This window comes from Patagioenas fasciata, chromosome 1, assembly GCF_037038585.1.
Source record: "Patagioenas fasciata isolate bPatFas1 chromosome 1, bPatFas1.hap1, whole genome shotgun sequence".
NCBI lineage: Eukaryota > Metazoa > Chordata > Aves > Columbiformes > Columbidae > Patagioenas > Patagioenas fasciata.
Window position 1 is genome coordinate 125,352,411 of NC_092520.1, and position 18,474 is coordinate 125,370,884.

General features: G+C 40.3%; 1 protein-coding gene across 1 annotated transcript in view; it reads left to right on the forward strand.

The window, feature by feature from the left end:
- Positions 1–10,074: 10,074 nt before the first annotated feature.
- The window catches only part of CRYBG3 (crystallin beta-gamma domain containing 3), a 99,376-nt gene continuing 90,976 nt past the window's right edge, over positions 10,075–18,474 (forward strand). The window contains exons 1-2 of the mRNA XM_071816632.1: positions 10,075–10,101; positions 10,369–10,946. Of these exons, the coding sequence (XP_071672733.1) occupies positions 10,075–10,101; positions 10,369–10,946 (605 nt within the window). The remainder of the gene's footprint in view (positions 10,102–10,368; positions 10,947–18,474) is intronic.

Genomic DNA, 18,474 nt, shown 5'->3' on the forward strand with positions numbered 1-18,474 from the left:
GAAATGGTTAGAGGTAGACCTGGCAGTGTTAGGTTAATGGTTGGACTCGATCATCCTAAAGGTCTTTTCCAACCTAAATGATTTTATGATTCTATGAATGATATGTGTTGTTGCTTCTGTGCACTAAGCACACTGCATTCCTATGTATTTATGAATTTCCTTAAAATATGCCTGGTAATGCATAAGACTATAGCATTTTCAGTGAAAATCCAAGGCAATCACTCTCACATACAAAGTACTGCCATCTACATCTCTTCTTTGCAAATGGGGGCTGTCAGGTAAATGTGTGAATCTCGATTCTTTCTAGCCTTGCATCTCTGGTATTTGGGACATGAGTCCATGGGAACTTTGTGTCTAAGCTCTAAGTACTTGCAGTCTCCATGGTGTGAACACTCCTGGGCAATTTTCTCTTAAGCAAGTGCAGTTCTAATCTTAATCTCAGCCCTCTAACTACTATGTGCTTGTTCTTTTTTATTTACTAATAAGAAAGACAAAATGCTGTGAAAGACTAGACATAACAGCTCAGCTGCATTGTGTAGTTGTCTACAGGAAGGCATTCTGATGTGGAATGGGAATGTTGCATTTCAACGCTTCCTTAAAGCAGCCATGCAACCCTCTCTCTGTGAAAGCAGTTCATCCCTTAGAAGCTCTAACTAGGAAATAACATTTTGCTAGTAATAAGAAATAAGATTAACAGTGATTCAGGATCCTTAAAAAGCAAACACTTATGCCAAGGAATACAGTTTAATCTTAAAATTTCTTTTTGTTTTTTTTTTTAAGTTTTACATGTTCAGGAAATCACTTTCCTTATGATGAACTTCTGTCAGCTATTTCTATAAATCTTTCTGGCTTACCTGATTTCGGTTTCGAAGAAAACCTTACAAATCTTCCTCATAAACTTTCTGGCTGCTCTTTTTGACTTTTGATGAGTATCTGCTAGTGAAACTTTGCAGCTCCCTCTACTGTTGTTTCTTATGAAAAACAAAATAGCTAATGAGAGAAGGTCACAGAAGACTAGAATAAAAGAGCAAAAAAAAAGGGGACTACTGAGAAAAGGCTTCAACTCTTCTCTTTCAGAAAGGTCAGGAAAGTTTGCTTTGAAAGGTTAACTTCATATGCCTTGCTTTTTTTTTTTTTTTTAATTATTATTGCACAGCCCCTGCTTGGCTGCTTAAATTGTAAAATGCACTGTTACTATGCAAAAGTAGTATTATGTGTACTAGCTAATTAGAATTAGACTTATAATGCTGCCTTAGAACAAAGGCCAAATTTTTTTAGTAATATTCTCTAACCATACTTCAGTTCTGAGGCTCTGTAGCTCCTGCCACAGTAAGTTACATCATGAAAGCATCTGTGTTGGTGTGAACCAGCACTTTGTAATTAAATTACCAGTGTTAAATCAATTGGATTGCTGCTTAATTGGTTGAATATTTCTAGCCATATGAAGTTCTTATTCTCAGAAGTACAGTGCATATGTGGTATGGTATGGTTCTCTTTTGGTGGATGCCAGGATCTCCCCAACAAATCAGCCATATTTACTTTTTCCACTTCTCTAATGATAGCAGGAAACCCACTCCCACTAAACTTTTTCAAAATCAATCCTTAAAATGAAAGCTAGGCTTTTAATATTTCTTATGTCCTACAAATTGTTTATCAGAAGATTAACTTAATTGTAGTACAATCATATTACTCGGTCACTGACTCACAGCGGGGTGCAAGTTAATTCTCTGTGATTCGGGGGCCACTTTTGAAGATTAGGTTATCTTGTTTAGTAAAAGAAGTGTAAATTTAGAAACTTCATGTCAGGCAGGTTTTTTTTAGATACATCTTTGTCTTTGGACATCAGTAAGTAGATTGTAGGCCTACCAAGATGTTTATTTGACTCAGTTTGCTGAAGAGTTGCCTAACAGGTCTCAGTAAAGGGAAGAAATCAAGGAAATTGGGATGCATGGAAGAAACTCGTTTGGGCTGAAGTAGAGTCATGCTAATGCTAAAAAATATTAAAGAGACTCAAGGCTCTTGAGGCTGAATGAAGTAACTGTGATAAATGATGGAAGTGGATGCTTGGCAATACAGGTTCCCTATTAAGGAAAGCAGCCCCGTCAAGCTGCTGTTGTAGAGCACGATAGTTGGTGCTGAGGACCTGATGTCTCCACTCATTCTGAGTTTCCTTCAGCTGAGCTCTTTTCTGCTCCACCCCAGACTGAAGGCCTCTTAATTGATGGAGAACATTGGGCATCCTCTGAGCTTTCCAGTTAGTTTCATCCCTAAAGAATTCAGGTTTGCATACTCCCAGCCTACTTTGTGATGGAAACAAAAGCACTGTCAGTGAGGATAATCTTTAAAGTACCCTTGTGACCTGAACTAACACACTACTGTGGGCACGCCTGTACAAACTTAAGAGGGACACAATCCCGAAGTCTTAAAATCATGGAGTTGAAACCATATAAAAGAATAGCAGAACTTGGCAAGAGGTCTCTGGACACCAAAGTTCCCCAGGAATACTTCCAATGAAGTATCTACTACATGTACAAATTTACAGTATGGTCCAGTCAGAACTAGGAAAGTTTATTCCACAAATCAAGGATATAACCATTAGACAGGGATTAAGTGGTAACACTTTCAATTTAGAGGAAATAGCATAATGTGAGTTGTGAAAAATAGGCAGTCATGAGTAAAATGAGTTAATATTGACTGTCAGGCATCGGTGCTGTTTTTGGCATTGTCTGTATTTATGATCACACAGGTTCAGTGGTGTTACTAGAGAAAAACTTTCAAATTTTTTTTTACTTAAAATCTTACTCGGCAGGTAAATCTCTGTATGCTTTAATCTTATTCACCAACATTTATTAGCATAAACTGACTAGGGAAAACAGTGTCTAAAAATTGATGTAACAAGTAACAAATAGATTCAATGAACCAGAAAGTATGTTTTTTTCAATGATAACATTATTCCAATATTCTATTATTTCTTATTAAATCAATGAATTACATAGAAGAAACTTGGTCCAAATTTAACATCTTTGTATGTGAAGTGGTTTTGGCCACCAGTTACATTCCTACTTTAGAGTAGTAAGAATAGATGAAAGGTTCCTTCTCAAGGGTAGAATATTTCTGCTGGAAAAGCTGCTGCTTTTCTCTTGTATCACTTCCCCCTTGTCTCCACCCCTTTTTTTAGGGGACCTCTTACATTCTTAAGATAATTTTTGAAGGGAAACTGTTACCCTGTTCTGAAGTGCCTAGAACCCATCGATAATTGTCTAGTTTTTAAGTTTTCTGCTGAGGTTTAAATTAAGAGCAAGTTAATGCTCTAAAAAAAATGTTGGCAGCAGTTTCAAAGCAGGCTGAATTGATCCGTAAACTAATCCAATGTAGTGGTTATAAAGTATTGCTACTTACTAAAATTACGGTTTGAGCCTTACTATTTCTTTAATTGGTACCATTATAAAATAAGAACAATAAATTTTATATTAGAAAACAATTGCAGAATAGCCACTTCAGTGCTGATTTAGCAATATTAGCATATGTACAGACCTTTCGTGTTGTAGCATTACAGTTTCTGGAAATTAATAGACACATTTCCAAAATCAACAAGTTTAGGTTGTATGAATATTTTTGAATAACAAATTTTGTTTTCACTCATTTCATAACTGTTCAAGTGCTACTTAGTTCTCTGTCTACTCTGATATGTCATGCAGTCATTCAAAAAAGAAAAAAAAAACCTTTTATGGGTACTAAGTGCCATGCTTTCCTCAAGGTGGCTGTGCTGCCATCATTTCAGGTAATGTATTATAAGTCCTTGATTTATGCAAGATGCAAAATATCTATGTGCTTTCTTCAAGGCTGTAGTAATGCCTAAGTTGTTAAATGAATGACAGTTGATATGATGTTGGCATAATACAGAACAGAAGCAGTTTGATCAGTTCCTAATATAAAGTTTACAGCTTTATTCAGAGAAATGATTTAATGAAGAGATAATGTGAACCTTTTTTTTCAGCAGCAGTTCAGCACACCCTGAACAAAATTTGAAAAAACTGCACACTAAGTGCATCCTATATAATGCTGCCTTCCATTGTGGGGAAACCCCTTTAGTCTTATTACTCATATTTTATTGGACTAAAGCTGTGCATTACATCCAGAAAATATTTCTGAAGAACAGCATCAGATAAAATGACTGAGTTCCAGGCTTATGTTCCCATTAGCACACGTTTCCTTATGATGGTGTTTATTCCACTGAAAATATTTTCTTCTCTGACTTCAATAACAATGAGTGCTTGACTGAGGAAGCTTATGGTTTATTCAGAATTTTTTTTTCTTGGGTATTAAGAGAAATCTTCTTTCCCACTAAAGGTTCTGTTATGTTGGACTTAAAAAAAAGGGAGAGGGCAGGGTGCAGTTGTGCTGTTACTTATCGAGCTAACTAGGCATAGTCTGATTAACAGTCACTTGCATTCCTACAAATATAGGCTTTAATATTTTTTTTCTTACCCATTTTCTGTATGGTATACATACTGTTTACTGTTATGTGAAACTTGCATGCCAAGAATTAGACTATTTTTCTGTTTGTTCTGTAATAAGATTGAAGTACTTTCTGCCTGTTTGGAATAACTTACAGATATAATTTGTATACATAAGAAAAGGTTGTGTTGTTTTGTTTTATTTTTGTGGGGTTTTTTTTCTGTTTTAAATTTCTTTCTGTAAGCTTAAATGGAGAGGAAGACAAGTTGTTCCATGAAACCAGATGGGATTCTGCAACATTTTCAGCCAAAAGCTCTTATGATCCTGTTTGGCTCAAATCTGTAAGAATTCTGTTTGTTAGAGACTGGTGTACTTACAGTCATTTTTACGTACAGAATGTTTTGCAGTGTATTTCTGTGGACGCTGAAGATAATTCTTCCTTTTGGAATATATCAATGCACGTGTTTGAGATGAATGTAGTGAGGGTTTACTTTTCTGATATACATATATATATGTATACATATAAAAATATATAAAATAATTTTCAAATGTTTTGAATAATGTTTTAAAAAAGGCTGAGATCACTGAGTTAAAAAATATTCTGTGTTGTGAAATCCAGCAGGACAGACAAAGGGGTAGAACTGGCGTGTCTCTGACAGTGTTTTGGAGTCAGAGGTTCTAGGAAGCCTTGGGGTCCAGGGACTACTTGTAAGAAATCTTTGAAAGGTAACTAAAAAAGGCACATCTGCTGTCCAGAGACTTAAGTTTACTGTACGTAGGCTTGCACCACAATCCAAAACTGCTTAGTAATCTGCAGATTGAAAAACGTAGTTGCGTGGAAATAGGGCAAGCCTTCAGAATATTAGTAATTTGATTTGTTATTTGAAAGCATGTAAATTTTTACAGAAATGCGTATAGTCCTTTATTTAACTAAAAATACGCTATTCAAAAGACATCCTAGATGGAAAAGTGTTAAATGAATTACAGTGTACAAGTTGCTGGTTATGTACTTCATGAATTTCCTTTATTTGCATGTAAGACACCTCCCTTCAAAAGCTCTTGCATTCTTCTGGACACTAAATTATTTGTGCTGCTTTTTACCATGCATGCAATATATGTTAGAAGTTGGATGAAATTAGCTTACCAAAGCACTCTTTTAACCATCATTTTTCTAGTAAGAATATTGGTGAATAGACAGATCAGCTTCGCAAAGAAGCATAACCTGAAGCAGGATGGTTTTACAGAGACCTCCACATATGAAATGGATATTTTCTTGAGCTCCAGTTAGGGTAGGGTGTTTTGCAATGATTAGCATTGGTAAAAGCATAAGTGAGTTTCATCTTTGTATTCACGCAAGTGTAAGTGATATGAGGTGCTATCAAAAATGTCTTCAAACTCTTCCAGACAAGCTGTGCTGATCAGCTGAAAGTTATCAATTATGTTGGAATTAATGAAAAGGACTTTGGTCCTCATCTAGAGTAGTTAAGTGCATACTGTACCACTGTAGTATGAGGCTTCTGAATGCTTTTTGTGTCATGCCCAGATGCAGCAAAAGCCTATTTTAAAAGAGGTTCTGTAGGTGTGTTGTTTATTTTGTTCTTTACAATTTCTTTCCTTTTTAGCACTTAGCTACTGGGTAAATGTAAATATCACAAATTATAGTGTGGAAAACAAATAGAGGAAGCCTTGAAAAGGCTGATTTAGAGATTTTAATTAGTACATTAAACATTGGCCATAGGTGGGACAGTGTCTAAATCTTAGCGAAAGTAATAAAGAACACAGTTACAGCTCTCAGTAACTGCAGTTAACACCATGAGTCATTTCCAGCTGTCTTCTCCAGACACGAAGGCATTTGAACAATAGCAGCTGACTGTGTGCCTCTCTTTTAAACCATTTTCACTAAATCAAATGGAGGAGGAACTGTGTGTTCACAGTTAAAGCATGAGGATTGCTGGAAGCTTTGCAGTGCATACTTTACAGCAGGTCATAACTAGATAGAAAATACATCCTAGAAATCCTTTCTAACATGCTTCATCTGTATAACAGCATATTCAAGATCCAAACCTTCATTTCTGTTGTTTGCCTTCATTTTAAAACAAACAGAGAGATTTTAGTATTTCAGTATTTGTTTCAACATCTGGACAACTAACATTTTCAAAAATGTCTAGGAAATATTACATGATGACTCCATTATGTGTATTCATTCATGGTTTCATGCTACCTATTAGAAACCTTGCCATCATATATTACATATTGGAAAGGAAAAAGATAGGCAAGGGACCATCAATTATTAAAATACTATTGCTATTTGTGCCACATCAACCTGTAGATGTTCTGTAAGAGCTTGGAAAATGGGATTGCCTATTGACAAGAAAAAGTAGCCAAGCCAGACAAAATATTTTTATAGATAAGTGCATTAGACATGTATGAAGGAGAAAACTGAACTGTGCTTTTGGTTAGCAGGGTTGTACCTCAAAACATGAGACCATTTCTTACTGTAGCAGTCCAACATTGCAAACAGTTTGAGATTTTTTTATTATTTTTTTTTTCATTTAATAGTGCTAAAATGTGCTTGCAGGGAAAATATTTAGTTTGGTGGTTTTAAGACTACATTTTTCTCCTAGTCATGAATTCAGAAAAGTTCTAAAACTGGGTGTGAGAGGAGGGCTCTTCATAAACCAGTAGGATGAAAACTTCCTTTCATTTTTGGTATCCAAACAAAACAATGGATTTGACTCAAGATTTTGGAGGCCCATAAAAGAGAGGAAATTCAGAAAGCACTATTAAAGTTTCACCATCTGCTCACTCTAAAGCAGTGAGGAGAAGGGGGAGGTTTCTCTTATGCATAACCATTATAATCTGAATTGCAGTAATGAGTCGATATGTAATAGGTACTGGTCTCTCCCCTCATTTGAGATACTGATTCAAGTGGAACTCTGGGCAGAATGAGCTAGAAAAAAACCATATTGAGAGCCTCAGCTTGATGTTTGCCTCTTCTGTGCCATTGTTTCCCTCTGCAACTGTGTTTTAAAGGTTTCTCACTGCCTTGGGCGATGCAATATTACCTCATATGGGCCACATGTGAGTACTCTAATCTGAGGCGGAAAGGAACCTGTTTCCCCCATCTGTTTTGGCGTGTGTGCGTGTGTTGGTGCTGCTGTTCATGCTGACAGCTGTGTTAATATGCGAGGCCACCTGCCACATGGTAGATACTGCATCTTTGGGTAAAAGCCTGACTTTTCTCCCTTTGTGGAAGGTGTAGATGGCTAAAGCTGGGTTCCTGTTAGCAAGTCTGCCGGCAGTTCCCATTTTATTATTTTAAACTTGTCAAAATTACTATTAAGTCATGTGCTACTCAGTTATTCCAGGGTATGCAAAAAAAGGGAATGATCTAACCTGGGCCACGTTCATCTTTTGTATTGATATTGTTTTACTAGTTTGATTAGAATTTACTTATGTGCCTCTGGTAGAAATGCCTTTTGGTACATTTCTGTATTTTCTGCTTTTACATGCAATGATGAAAAGAGAAACAGATTTGAGTATAAAATGGTATTGTTTGGGATTAGCATTTCTGATTAGGTTGGCTCTTTGTTCTTGGAGAAGCACAGCCCTGGTAGTGCCTCCTGCTGCACTGTGGTGCGCCTCCGGGTGCTATACTGGCAGAGTGTGGACAGATTTTGGATGCAGCTAGATGTTTTGACTGACTCTGTGTGTGCAAACCACTCACCATATTATACTTAAGTACATCCTGAGGTGGTTATGAGGATTAATGAATGCTTAAATCCTTTGAAGATACCAGATGCTTTATAAATGCTAATTATTATATTCAGGTTTGCTACAGCTTAGGGATTAGGCCTTAGTCAAGCAATAGGTAGGGAAGCTGCGAGATGTACATAGCAAAGATGAATTAAAAGAAATAAGTGTCACTGAGAGCCTTAAGCTTCCCTGCAGCCTGTTTGTGCAGCCCTATTTAATTGCTTTCAATAAATTGCCACTCTTCTAATTTGGTTTTGGAGCCTTAATTACTTTTACTTGGTATGTCAGAGGCAGTGTCTCCTCTGTAATGTTCCATGGGGGCTGCTGTTACATTTTGTAGTTTTAACTCTGATTGTAGTTTCCCTGAGAATGGGCTACTCTGTGTAGGTACTCGCAAAAAGTGGTTTATTTTTTCTCTATACTGTTCTGGAATGAAACATTTCATATTTTAGTTTTTGGGGCATCTGTGTGACTGAGATAATTGTCTGCTTCTTGCCTGGACACTGAAATCTAGGCAGGATCTTGTGTACGTAAGTGCTCATCCCCTGAATAAGGTTTGTGACCGGCAATTACATGATAAGAAAGCTACTAGTCCCAGCTCAGACAGACTGGTAAAGATTTGAGTACACAACCAATATCCACCTGTGTCTTTGTTTTGAAACTCCACGTGAAAGCTATTTAAGATCTGGACAATATGAGGGGAAGCTGTCTGTGCAATTCTGAAGTATTTTGCTCAAAGCTGAAGCAGTGGCAAAGTAGCCAGCAGTTTATTTCCAGGCTGTTTTGTTGCTGTTGATTTTCAGATGGGCCTAGGGTACCAACTTCACATTTACCCCAAGCTGCAGCCACAGCAGGCTGATACTGTGGCAGTAAATAAACTGGGAAAAGAGGCTTTAGGTATCGAGGGGGTGATTCAGGGTGAAGGAATGGAGAAAGATTTTACAGGAAGAAAAAAAAAAAGGACAGCACTAGCACAGGTCACTGAGAGCTGTGGAGTCTCCATCCTTGGAGATATTCAAAAGATATGGCCCTGGGCAACCTGCTCCAGAAGGCCCTGCTTGAGGAGGGGGAAGTTGAACCAGGTGACCTTCCAAGGTCCCTTACAACCTCAGCCACTCCGTGATTCTGTGAGATGGCAGGATGCAAAAAGCAATTGATAAAAAGGTGTGACGTTTAGGCAGTCACAAAGAACAGCAGATGAGCAAGAAGAATGTGTGGTTGTGTATTGTGTATCCTAGCATCAATGATAATCTATTTTACCAGTAATTCACACTGAGTGAATCATTGAGATTTTGTGCATCACTTCCATCTATAAAATGGAGATAGTATTTATCACCAGGTTGTTGCAATGGGAAGGTCGTCTCTGTTGGTAGGGATAGTCTGATGTTAACTCAAGGGGTGCCACAGTCCTCAGAGAAAAATGAAGGTTTCAATATTAAAAAAAAACACCAAAACAAAATAACACAATAAAAAAAACCCCAACCAACCAAACACAATCACCAAAAAACCCCAAAACAAACAAAAAACAAACAAAAAAATCAGACCCAACCAACCAACAACCCCAAACACAAAAATCACCACCACCGAACACAACTCCTTTCTAGGAAGAAATATTTTTAAAAGGTGGCAGAACCCACTTCTTCCAAATCACTCGTCATTGTCAGCAAGGACAGTCTGAACTTAACCCAAACTAAGCAAGGGAGTTGAGTGGTAAAACAGCCACAGTGCTGCTGCTGTGTACCTTCATTTGATGCAGATGTTTTACTGTGCTGGCATGACAGGCATATACGTTATGTAGCAGCCAGATGGTGCCTGGCCTAGGACAGCGCAAAGCTCGTTACTGACTCTGCATTGACATGCATGTGTCGTAGGTCGGAGTTGGCACACGTAAGCTATCGTTGGTATGTACAGTCAGAAGTGGAAATTCTCAAGGCTGTCGGTCCTTTTTCTTACAGCGTTAATTTTCTCTTCTGATCTTTTATCTTTGTTCACGCTAATTACGCCACGTTAATTAAAGAAGAAAACAAACAAACAACAGCAAGAAAAAAAAAAAAAACAAACACGCAAACCCCAACCCTCCCTCCACGGGAGGAGGCGGCAGGCAGCGTGCGGTGGTGGTACTCACTCCCTGTGGCCATCGCTTTCCTCCCCCAGCCCTGGGCTCACTCCAGGGCAAAAACTGCCTCCCCGCGCCTTTGCAGCCGGCGGAGTCAGTCCCGGATCTGCCTGCCCGAAAGGAAGGACGCTGCCGGAGCAGAGGCAGTGGTGAAACTCCTTCTCCTGCCCCAGCCTCCTTTCCGTGCCGCTGTTCCTGCAACCGCTCCCGGCCTGAGCCAGCCTCCCACCTTCCCCGGGCGCAGCTTTTGTCCTTCTCGCCCCCGGACCCTCCTTCCCGCCAACCCCGGGCCCTTCCCTTGTCGCCGCGGCCGCCCCGCCGGCGGGAAGGGGGGGCGGGGGCGGAGCGGCGGCTCCTCCCCGGGGGCGGGCGGTGGCCGCCCGCTTCGGAAGAGGAGGGAGGTGTTTGCCGCCGCCGCGGGGACTTGGTGCCGGGCGGCTGCTGGTGGCGGCTCCTCTCCCATCAGTGTCCCGTCCGGGACGGCGGTGGAGATGTCCGGCGGGGGCAGCCGGCGGCGGTCCGGCACCTCCTGGCACAGCACCTTCTCCCGCTTCTTCGTCAGGAGCTCAGCCGGCGAGGGGGCAGCAGCGCCGGGGCGGCCGGCGGGCGCGAACAGGTACGTGGGGGACCGGACCGCACCGGTGCAGCGCGGTCGGGCGCCTGCTGCCGTCTTCCGCCCTGTCCCACCTGCCCCCAGCCGGGGAGAGCCATGAAGGACGCGGGACCATGCCGGAGATGGTGAGGGAGGGTGAAGGTCGGGTGTGTTGGCGGCGGGGGAGGCCCGGCCCGGACGTCCCGCTGGGGCTGCGGCCGCGGCGCTGAGGTGCCGCCAGGCGTCTCGGCCGGTCACGGGCCTGGCGCGGCCGCGCTGCGTTTCGGGGAGAGCGGCGGCCCCAAGTCGGGGCGGCGGCTTGTCACACGGAGTTTGGAACCGGGGGCGTGTGTGTGTGGGAAGGGGGGGATGTTCCGATTGCTGACACGGTCAGAGCGGGTGCTGTCGGTGGTGATGTGTTTAACGCGGCGGTGCGGTGCGGGGCAGGTCCCCGCCTTGGCGCTGGGGCGGCGGGACGTGAAGGGGTTGTTGCTGCGTGTCTGCCCGGCCCTCGGGTGAGCGCCGGCGCCCCGCGAACCCGCTTTCCCCGGCCCGGCGGAGTTCAGCTGAAGTCGGTCAGACGGCGGAGCGCTGTGTGGAGACGCGTTAGCGATGGATAAGGCGGCTCCGGGGCTGCTGCCCTGCCCTGATCAGGGCAGTGTGGCTGTCTCAGCCAGTTCCTTGTGTTGTAGCCCCTTCCTTGGAAACTGAAAGCAGGGCAGAGCGCAGAAAGTCTGTGAGGGGGCTGGCTTCTTCGTTTGTTTGGTTTTTTTCTTTTCAGTTTTGACACTTGGTGTTTTCAGTTTTGATACTTGGTGTTTTCTTTTGGCTTGGTGTAAATCAGATGTTAATGCAATATAAATATTACTGATGTGTCTAAGTTTCAATGCAAAATCTGTGGTTTATGGAAACCCGGTTATTAATAATTATTTTTTAGTGCAGGGAGCTGTTACAAGATGAAAGTGTTTGGAAACTTCTTGTGTATTTGTTCCTCTTCCCTTTTTTTTTGGTCTAGTGGCTGATCTCTGTGTATACATAGGAAAGAAGCACAGATAAAGTTTCCTTCAGATTCTCACACAGCCTAATATTTGCTCTAGTTGAGCAGCTGAGTGGGCCTTATTTCCTCAGGTGTAGTATTTATTTTTTGCTTTTATCATGTTGCTTTTAATTTTTGAGTCATTCTTCATACTGCGCAGGTTCGTGTTTAAAATGGAAGAGAAGTCAGTACAGCTTAATCAGGTAGATAGTGGATATCACAGTAGTTCTTTCAGTGAAAAACTTTAGGATCTTGCACTGTATGTTCTCAGTAATCATGAAAAATCCAAAGTGTATTGCTGTCTTATACTGTTCATCTCAACTGATCTCATAAATGCACCGTAAAGGCATTTACTTTTTGGGGTTTTGTTTTACTGTAAGCATTTGACACACCAGCGCATCACCAAAGATCCACCGGCCTTTTATGAGCATGAAACATTGCTTTTTATTTCCTGGAAAAAAAATAAAATCAGGAGCAAGGCTGCCAAAGCAAGAGCATCTTTACTGTTGCAGGAGCATTGTGACTGTAATGTCTGACAGGGAGAATTAATATATAGGAGAAGGAAAAGGCTTGCATCTGGCTGGACACCTGAAGAGGCAATAGGAGAGGCTTCACCAGATGCCTCCTTGCCAGCTCACCACGGCTGTGGTTTGGAATAAACAAAAAAGCATAGCGGTCACCTTGTTAAGGAGGAGGGTGATGCTAGTTCAGTGGTTTGTGCACTAAATGACCTATCTGTAGGTAAGCACTCACGGTAGACCTGTGCCACTTAAATTGGGGCTGGAGACTGTTATCGTTATCTAAATCACAGTTTCATTTCCTGCAGCCAAGAGCTTTTCCTTTATTAGGAAGCTGGGACAGTCCATGTAGATGTGAAACAGCTTGGGCCTCTTGGCCTTGTTCTCAAACTCCTGGCACAGTTAGCTGGAGGGCGGTAGCCATGATTCTGCTCTGGAGTGGGAGAAACCAAAAACCCTCTGCTCTGAAGAGTCTAATTTGGTATGTTAAGGAGCTTTTTTTGTTGCGCTGGGTTGTGGCGTGGCACGTTAGTCAGGAATGCTGATGTTCTCGTCTTTGGTTTCCACCAGTAGCCTTCTTCACAGATGAGCGTAATTGCATACATTGAACAGCGCTGAGCTGGGATGAGTGCCACAGGTTTGCTCGTCATGTTTATTTAGTGAACTTGGCTGTGTAGAAAAATGGATTGCTGAACAAAGCGTGTGCGTGGGGAGGCAGTGGGGGGCAAGGCTGCTTTGTATGTTTATTGTTAAGGTGTGGAGTACATGAGGCAAGTTGGGGAATACATCTTCTGTGAAGTGCTATGAGAAATGTATACACCAGCGTGGTTTAAATTTCCTGTTCAGATTAACCAGATCAAATCCAAAATACATAAAAAGAAACTCTTGTGTGCAGGTATTTTACCTAGCACAGGGTTTCAGAAAAGCAGATCACCTAAGTAAAGGGGGCAGAAGAAGGAGCAGTATGTTGTGCAGGGTCAAGTATATCCCTGGTATATCTGTGTTGACCTCTGGAGACACACATCACGCTTAATGCCTGTGCAGAACGTGATGGCTTCCTAAGTTTTAAAAATGTGCAGAAATAAAACTATGTATGTCCAAAAGTCATTCTCCATCTGCTTCTGCAAGTTTGGGAGCAGCAGCTGGGTAGAAGCCCCCAGCTTTCCTTTCCTTCCCTTCCCACAGCTGCCTCTCAGCTCAATGGGGTGTGGAGCTCTTGCCCTCTCTTGCTTCAGGCACCTTGTTCAGGCTCAGCTTTGGAAAACCAAAACCCAAACCTACTGTGGCCCTGGTTTAGAATAGAAGGAAGGGGAGGAAGGAATTACACTGTTTGTTAATCAGTGTCTTAGACTCTTCTGAGAACCTCATTTGACGAAGAGCTTATGTTAATAACTTGCCCTCACAGCAATTTGTAGCTCCGATGAACATGAGAATTGCTGCAGGCTTGCTTGCTTGCGGAAAAAATAACTCACGCAGATTAGTTGTGAGTTTCGTGGCAGCAAAAAGCACAGCACATGTGTAAAAGGGCTTGTTTTTTACATAAAATGTAGGCAAATATGTGGTACCTCCCACCAAACGCTTGCCTGCATAAGTGTGTTCTTCAGAGTTGAGGCTGCTTTGAATGAGGGCTTTGGTGCTTTTCATCCAATTCTTTATCATTATCTTCTATCTAAGATAGTCATTATGCTTTACTCTGTTATTTGCTATTTTCAATAATACCAAATTGATTATTTGTTACCATGGTGTTTGTCCTGGAGCAGTCTAAATCCCCAGGGCGAAAAAAAAAAAAAAAATCATTGAATTTTCACTATTCTAATGAGAGTCTGATTTTTTTTTTTTTTTTTTTTAAATACATGTTTCTGTAGTCCATCTGAATGAAGATACAGCTTTTAGAGTGTAAGTCAGTCCACTGTGGATTCTTTCAGAAATACGCAGCTTCCATGGCTGAGCAATTGTTGTGTTGCAAGTAACATGACCTTTCAGGTCGTGTTAGAAGCTGCCAAAGAGGTGTGACAATTTTCACTGTGTTAGAAGCTGCCAAAGAGGTGTGACAATTTTCACTGATCGCTTTAACCCAGAGCTACCCTTAACATCTCGTTTAAACTATGGGTGTATTTTATTAGTTATTCTGTATATTGTTTAGCAGGTTAATTTCAGGTTTATCTTTTTCCCCTCCAAGTGCAGTTGGTTGGTTGGTCGGTCAATTAACTACCAGTGTAAGTGGGCATTTGTGGGGTTTGTCCAGATGTTGCTTCTGCATCGCTGAAGTGTACCAGAGACATCAAACAGGGAAGAGCAATCTTTTGGTTTGTTTTAGAGGACTTTGTTGCTTTTTTTTTTGTTGTGTTTTCTCCCCTCCCCCCCCCCTTTTTTTTTTCCCAGGCTGAGATTATTGTTCTGTCAATCCATTAGTTTCTAACTAAGAGCTTTCAGAGATGGAAGAACTTTGTTTATTCTGCCTGAGGAGAGATCAGAGAGTCTCTTTCTTCCTCGGGGATTGCCAGTCATTGTTGCTGTTTACAAAGAACATGTATTCTTGTAGTTGTAAAACCGGTGCATTTGGGGACTGCTGGGAATTGATTGAAAGGGGAGTAATACATTTTAAACCTATTTTTTCTGGAGTTGCTACCTCTTGGCTGGTTTTGATTCAGATACCGTTAGCATCTTTGAAGAAATCCATGGTTTGCTGGAAGAATCAGTCTCTGCTTTCTAATAAAGAAACTTTTTGTTTCAATTGGCAGAGCAGGATTTGTTGTTGTTGTTAAATTTTAACTCACTTGTGAGTGTACATCAGGGATGCCTGTGGAACCATCAAGGGAAATACTCCAACCACACAGAAGAATTCAAATAAGACTTACCTAAGCAAGATGCATTATGAAATTTTTTTGTTGACTTGTTATTTTGGAGTTTCATTTTTTTGTTTCTTTTTGCTTCTTGGATTTTCGTATTGTGACTTTTATTGCAGAGTAATTCAAAACAGTAATAAAGGCGTTGATTCAGCAGAGTAACAGCTTCATTGCCTGTAATTAAATAGGTAAATAGTTCTGTGCACTATAATGGAACTGCTTGTTTGATTAGAATTAGGTACATACCTATAGACATCTCATGGGGCTGAGACCAGAAGGAGCAAGCTCAGCATTTAGCCATGTATGGATGAGACATTTCGTAAAGGAAATGTTACTAGAGCATTAATTATAATGATAGTTCTCCTTGGAAGAAACAAAGGAAAATATTTTTTTCCACTATTTTAAATGTTAACAGCACTGTCTTCTTTCCAATTATTGGCATAAGTGCTAGAGTTAATACAAAAATATTTCCAGAACAGCTACGGGTCTTTGGTTTCAAAGAACAGTTTTGCAAAGATGAAAACTCCCAAGTCGTCTTCTCTGATGGACAAAAGGCTCACAGGTGGAAAAAAAAAAGGGACACACACACAAAAATTTCAGAAATATGTTACTGTGGGGATTGTATTTCTGATTATTGAAACATCTTAAATGGATGGAAACCCAACTGCTGCTTTTATTTTCTGAGGGGTATTTGGATTTCATGTGATTCAGTTAGTATATACTATTATACTTCCAGACAGTAGCACGGCACTATGTTGCTTAGGCTTTCCAGGGGATATTAATACATCTTTTTTTCCTGGTATTTTAATTTCTAGGATAATTTTTATAGATTCTAACCAACTTTGAATTATCACTTTTGAAGACTTTTAAGATCAGAAACATGGGTTTCCTTAGTCATTTTGGTTTCTCATATCAATTTTGCAACATGAAATACAGTCTCTAATTTTGTTGTGTTAATGTGACTTCATGACTTGCCTTATTTTGAAGTAGAGTCTTGGTTTTTCAGTGTTCCAGTGTTTCTTAAATTGCTGAAATATTTTAATGAAGGCAGTATATCTGCTTAAGCAGTGTGGAGGTCTTGGGGCCTCAGTGTATGAATGTCTGCTCTTCACCTGTGGGCAGTGCTGTGTACGGAAAAATGGAGGAGGAAGTATTTCTTGTGAACGCATGAAGACCAAATGCAGAAAGAGTTGCAGTGACAACAGACTTTTAAAAGTTGTCAATTAAATTTGATGGCTAAATTTGTAGCGCTTATTTTCGTTGAATGGAAAATGCGTGCTTTCAACACAAAGGAGGAAACCTTAATAATGACTGGAAATTGTCTGTAGGATAGTTCCCAATGTTTATTTTGTGAGTAAAAACTGGGAGAACTGGAGAAGTATTTTATTGTGTTGAACTTGTAGCCCTGCGTGCCTCTACCAAGAGTGTTCCACTTCAGCCTGGCTAGAAGAACTCACTGCATTTCACTGTTGACACCAGTCTCCCTTGCTTGTTTTTTCCTGAGTGCTTTTTCTTTATGACATCTTTTAAAAATTCTGTTATGCTCTGCTTATTGGGAGGACAAGAGTTGCTGCTGCTTTAAAGCTTTACTGGATTTTTTTTTAAATATCTCTTATTTTCATGCCATTTGTGAGTACCCTTGTTGATCCCCAACCCTGCAAATGTGCCATTTGAAAACAGTTGTATAATGGGCTGTCTATTCCATTATCTATTAATTAAATAATTTTAGCCTTAATAAACTTAAATAATTTACAAATCTCTTTCTGATATTGTACCAAGTTTATGTGCTAGTGGCGAGTAACATTTATTTCATAAGAATGTTGGAAACCTAAACCGACTGGCAAATATAGAGCAGATTCTACATTAATGTTGGTTACTATGCTTGACAGATGCCAGAAGAAAAATCTTGATGTAATCTGGTATAATCCTACTGTCCAATATCAAAGTAGGCTCCACTCAGAAACATTTGTATTTCTTTCCCCTAGCCTTTGTATGGCTGTTCAATTCCCTCACATGTAAAACAGATTAAGTTATTCAGCAAGGGTGATCATGGGCCATCATACTTATTTCACTTAGTTCTAGCCTTTAAACTTAAAGGTACATGTTCATTGTAAAGACATAGTTTGGTTCTTGCATTTTTCATGTACATTTTCATTGTAAAATGTGGCATATCTGTGGTTTTATATGATTTTATGTTCCATTATGTTTTAGTTGCTTTTTGAAAGAGGATTAAAAAAAATACATCTCTGTTTTATACTAACACATACTGTTTAGGTCACATAGTCTATGTGACACAGTGCTGCTAATGCAGAAAATGAAGCTGACCTAGCTTTGGTACACAAGCGAAGAACAGTATGTAAATAAGCAGCATAAACAGGTCTGAGAGGAAAAATTGTTTCAGTTAAAACAATCTGCATTGCTTAATGCTGTCTGTAATCAAACCAGTTTCGAAGTGGGATAGTTTAATTGAATATAATACATTCTGTGCTATTCCAACACTTAAATTAATCAGCTGATTGTAACACCTCTTGCATTGCCTAAGGTCCTGCCTCCCCCTCCTTCTGGTTCCATTTTCTCCTTCTTTACCTTTCTCTGCTTTCTGTTCATTTTCCTCCAGTTCCCTTTGTATTTATTTTAAAAGGCATAGCAGCTTTGCTTTCCTTTAACCCTCTAATTTCAAACTAACTTCTTTTTATAATTTCCATTTAACTTACTGTCTTTACTGCTCCTTCGCTATGTGTGTGGCCTAAGCTTAAGCACAGAAGTGGGAGCCAGAAACTTCACATACAAATTTCTGTGCAAACATTCCCTCTCTCTCTAAGACAAGCCCCAAAAGCCTTGCCGGAGACTAGGAGAAGACTTTGTCACTGCTACTACCATTCAGTTTCCCAGGAACAGTGGTAGCCTCGGGAATCTTGCTGAAAAGTTGGATGATTTTTTTTCATTTTGAAGCTTTTCAGAAAAGGCAATAATCTGTTTTGGGGCAAAGGGGAATGGAGGAAAGAGCTCTTTGTTCATTACTATTTTCTGTTAAAATACTAATGTATTTAAACTGTCATTTGATGCAGAAGGAAGTTTTTGGGAATGTTCATAAATTTCATCTACAAATTTAAGATGCATCTTGTTGCCACTGGGCTTTAAAGTTTTCCTTT